At 35.1% G+C, this 5285-nt stretch overlaps 1 protein-coding gene across 1 annotated transcript; it reads left to right on the forward strand.

The window, feature by feature from the left end:
* Positions 1-974: 974 nt before the first annotated feature.
* LOC110287914 (olfactory receptor 495-like) lies at positions 975-1967 on the forward strand. The gene has a single exon (XM_021154407.1). The coding sequence runs from the start codon at positions 975-977 to the stop codon at positions 1965-1967; it is 993 nt and encodes a 330-aa protein (XP_021010066.1).
* The last annotated feature ends 3318 nt before the right edge of the window (positions 1968-5285 follow it).

Raw genomic sequence — 5285 nt, forward strand, 5'->3', positions numbered from 1 at the left:
AGTGAATGTTGCCAGCATGAGTGCATTGTAGCACATGAATGCCTGGTGACTGTGAAGATCATAAGAGTGTTGGGTCCTCAGAATTGGAACAACAGAATTCTGCTAGAAAACACAATTACCTGAGTAGGGCTTTAACCCTTTATTGCCAGTTCACCAAGTGCTCTTAATAACTGAACCAATTGTGAAGCTTCATAAATTGACTACTTTGTATGTGTGTGTGTGTGTTGTTACTTAAAATATGTTTGCTAGAATATAGAAATAATAAAAAGAATAATGCAACTACATAGGAATAAAAATAGGAAAACATAAATTTTTTTTCCAACTCCTGTGCTGTTAATGTAGAAATCATTTAATAATAGCAATAGCTTAAGACATCATTGTTTAATTCTTTCTTTTATATTTTGCTCTTTTGTTAAGCTTATAATACATTGTTATTTTCTTAAGAATATTTATATTTATCTATCAATTTACTTTTGTATTCATAATTTTGTGTGTGTGTGTAAGTGGTTACTGGTAACACGGCATATGTGTGGGTGACAAAGAACAACTTTTAGGAGTTGATTCTTCCTTCCCATTGTGGGTTCCAGGTATCAAACACTATCTGTAACATGTCATTCTTGGTGGCAAGAATCTTTACTACCAAGCTATCTTACTGGGCCAAGTCTCATAATTTTAAACTTTAGCCTTAATGACAAAATTGTATATTTTATTATAAGTAAATGTAAATAAAATGTGTTTATTATTTATAACACATTTCTAGCATTTGTGCACGAATAATTTTGAAATAATTGTTGCACATGTGTACAAATGATGAGAATGCTGGTAAAGCATCAATAATTGGTTCAATATTTTGAATAATATATTTGTTTGTAATGCTCTCCATGCCCTGATTAAATGAAATGAAGTGACTTCTTTATAAATCCCATTTGTAATATCTTCATCACAGCCTTAATCTAGCAGCAACTACTTGTCTCATGGCTTTCATAGAGGATGGGAACCATACTGTAGTGACAGAGTTCATTTTATTGGGATTAACAGATGACCCAGTCCTTAGAGTCATCCTCTTCACCATCATCCTGTGCATCTACCTGGTGACTGTGTTTGGCAACCTCAGCACCATCTTTCTCATCAGAGTCTCTTCCCAGCTCCATCACCCGATGTACTTTTTTCTCAGCCACTTGGCTTCTGTTGACATAGGCATTTCATCTTCTGTCACACCCAATATGCTTGTTAACTTCCTAGTGAAACCAAATACTATTTCCTACATTGGATGTTCTATACAGTTTACCTCAGCTGTTTTCCTTGCGACAGTTGAATGCTTCCTTCTGGCTGCCATGGCTTATGATCGCTTTGTAGCAATTTGCAACCCACTGCTTTATTCCACCAAAATGTCCAGAGAAGCCTGTATCCAATTGGTTATAGGATCTTATATACAAGGTTTTCTTAGTGCTTCCTTTTTCACTCTTTCCTTCTTTTCCTTGTTCTTCTGTGGACCAAATAGAATCAATCACTTTTACTGTGATTTGGCTCCTTTGGTGGAACTCTCCTGTTCTGATGTCACTGTTGCTGTTGTTATTACCTCAGTTTCTTCTGGCTTTATCTCCATGACAACAGTGTTTGTTATAGCCATCTCCTATTCCTGTATTTTCATCACTATAATGAAGATGCACTCCACAGAAAGTCGATACAAGGCCTTCTCCACCTGTACCTCCCACCTCACTGCGGTCACTCTGTTCTATGGGACCATCACATTCATTTATGTGATGCCCAAGTCCAACTACTCCACTGACCAGAACAAGGTGTTGTCTGTATTCTACATGGTTGTAATCCCCATGTTAAATCCCCTCATCTACAGCCTCAGGAATAATGAGATTAAGGGGGCTCTGAAGAGATATCTTGGTAACAAAATATTTTTTTATGATAACCTGTTTTGTACAACTCACTATAATGACAATCACCCAGTATGACCATCATCTGAGGTTTAGTTATTCACCTTCTTGTTATTCCTCTTTTGCCTGAATCTCTTTGTTCTCCCAGTACACATAGATATTATATTTTAATACATTTTCTCTTTTGTAGTTTTTAATGTCTTTGAAAATATTATGCAATATATTTTGATCATGTTCAGCCCCTCTTGAACTCTTCTAAGTGTAGCTTCCTCCTCTACACATTCAACTATTTTTTTTATCAAATTTATCTTGTGGTACCTGTACATAATTCGGTATTTAACCTTTACTGAAGCACAGTTAGCCTACCTGAGCCATGTGCTTATAGATAAATTACTTTCCTTCTGGAAGATATAAGTTACCAATAACTCCTGAGTTACCTCTAGATTCATGCACATGTTCCCTCTCTGTGCTATGATTTTTGTCTTGTGTGAGCATGTGTATGCCAAAAGTGCTAACATGACGTCATATTTGCAACCATTCTGTTGTGCCCTGAAATATGGTTTATTTGTATTCATCTACCAGTTCCAGCTCTTACATTTTTTCATCCAGTCTCACAATGATTCCTGAGCTTGGAGAATAAGAGGTGTGGTATAGAAGTTCCACATATTGTAGAGCTCTCCATGGTGTTCAATTGTCTGCATATTGGCAAGTGTTTGTCTATTTGTTTGCTTTGCTTTGCTTTGATTTTTGTTAATCACTATTTACTACAAGAAGAAATCATTATGATAAGGGTTGGGAAAGTACAAATCTATATATCCAATGATAAGTCATTGAGAATTGCTTTAATACTTATTTCATTGAGGGGGATAATGATGGTGGTTCTCCCTTAGGGCCTATGACCTGTCTAGCACAGATTTTGGCCTTCATAGATGTGTTAGGTGTGATTTTTCATCTCATGGAATTAGACTAAGGTCAAATAAAAAAGTTCCTGTTTATTCTCATGATATTTGGGAATAATCTATACTATATGCAAACTATACTATAGCACCAGTAGGTATGACTTTCCATTCTGGTGTTTATTGTACATGAAGTGCTCACATGATAAATGTCTGTAAACATGTATTTTAAAACATCCCTATATTAGTCTATACCTAATGTTTTATTTTTAAATATTTTCATTCACTTTCAAATAAAATCCAGGTGCCCATCCTATTTTCTTGCTCTAATACCACTTGCTCCATTGAGATTTCATTGTTGCCCTACACAAGCTAATGCAAGATATCCCTGACAGAGCTAACTTTCCTACTCAGATCAGCTCTATTTATTCTTCCCTACTATATTCTATATTGTAAAATATTGATTCATCTCTAGTATAATCTCCACTGAAGTATAAATTCTATAAGAATTGTATTATTCAGTAACAAATTTTTAGTATCTGCTTGGTTTGACAATACAATAAATATTCAATAAAACATCTCAATGGAATGAATGGCTCCATGGTTATCTTATCTTGTATCTACATGTAGAACAATTCCAAAGCTCTGACAGTAGATTCCAGAAAAAGCTTCCTGTCATGAAGAAAAATGATGGTGGTTTTGATATCTTTTCCCTGTCTTCTATAAAAGATTTCCTCAAACATATGAAGAATGTGCTTGAAATCTTTACTGATACTAACCATAATATTCCCTACTGCTCATTAAGTTATTATTATTATTATTATTATTATTATTATTATTGTAATTCAAACACAGCCAGTACAAAATGTAAAATATAGAACACTCCATTCAAGGTTTATAGGGAGACTAATTTTATGTTTGTGAAGTGGGAATTCACATGTTTTAATGTCTGATGTAGTCAGAAGCACCTTAAAATTTTACCAGATATATGGGGAAGTTTTTTGAATGCTAAAGACTAGGAACAATCTGTTAGAAGAGTTAGGCATAAAGTTCCCAAAATGATAGCTGATAGTATGAAGAAGTCGATGTTTACTGGTAAAAGTCAATGCCACCAAACCTGACAATCTTGCTTTGATCTAAGAGACCTATATGGTAGAAGGAAAGAACTAATTCACACAAGTTATGCTCTTATGTTTGGACTTGCACTTTCTTGTGCACAAACATGCACACTTACAAGTACACACACTAAATGAAACAGAAATAAATAAAAAAGCAGGCAAGACAGAATAAATATAAACAACAAGGTGTTATCTGGTAGAACTAAGAGAAGATTTAGTGGACTAGAGAGAAGGCTCACTATATATGAACACCTAATACTTTTTGGGGAGGAACTGCATTTAGCTCCCAGAACCAACATTGTGGCTCAGACTATCTATAATTCCAAATATAGGGGATTCAACAGACTCTTCTGCCTTCTAAAGGGTCCTGACATGGATATTGTACATATCCTTAAGGCAAAACACTCATACACAAAATAAAAATAAAAAGAAATAAATCTTTTTTTTAAATTGAAAGAGAGGATATTTGTGAGAGCTACTCTATGAGAACTTAAAGTTTTGAAGTCTTGAATTGAAAGTGTCTGTTCCTATAATAGAAATGACCATGGTGTTAGTAACAAATTATGCTGCTATGTACATTAGCCTGTTTTCCTACTTTATCTGGTAACCTCAAAGGGAGTATAATGTGGATCACAGCACCCATTCATCACATCTGGGCCACTGAAGTCATAGCATCCCCTCTGATATGATTAATCCACATCTAACAGTCAGAAAGTTCTGTATTCTAATAGTTTTAAATCCATAATTTTTTTATCTTCTGCTTTTCTATATAACTGATTTAATCATGGTCACTGTTTCCTGGAGACCTACAGTATGCTTCCTAGTATGTCTCCTAGAATGGTAGGTGATAGAAATAGCTAAATATTCCAGTGGACACCATCTGACAGCACTTCCATTTCTCAGCACAATTCTCTTTTATGAATATTTTATTAGTAAAGGGATATCACATAATGACTCACAGTTTGATAATCTCATACATGAATATAACTCATTGAGAAAATATCCATCCCTGGTACCCACTGTCACACTGTTTTTGTTTTTTTTTTCTATAATGTATTATTATTCCCAATACATCCCAATTGCACAACCATCCTCTCCTCCCAGTTCTGTCATTATATTATAAATTCCTCCCTCACTAATCCCTTCTCTTTTCCTCAGAAAAGAGTAAGTTCTCATTGGATACTACCCCACTCTGAGGCATCTAGTCTCAGCAGAGATAAGTACATCCTCTCCTACTGAGGTCCAACCAGGCAGTCCAGTTAAGGGTTAGGGGATCCAATAATATGGGCAACAGAATCATAGACAGGCCCTGCTCCAATTGTTAGAGGACCCACATGGAAAAGAAACTGCACATCTTCTACAAATTTATAAGGAGTCTGGGC

The sequence above is a fragment of the Mus caroli genome, unplaced genomic scaffold (assembly GCF_900094665.2).
Source record: "Mus caroli unplaced genomic scaffold, CAROLI_EIJ_v1.1 scaffold_18488_1, whole genome shotgun sequence".
Taxonomy (NCBI): domain Eukaryota; kingdom Metazoa; phylum Chordata; class Mammalia; order Rodentia; family Muridae; genus Mus; species Mus caroli.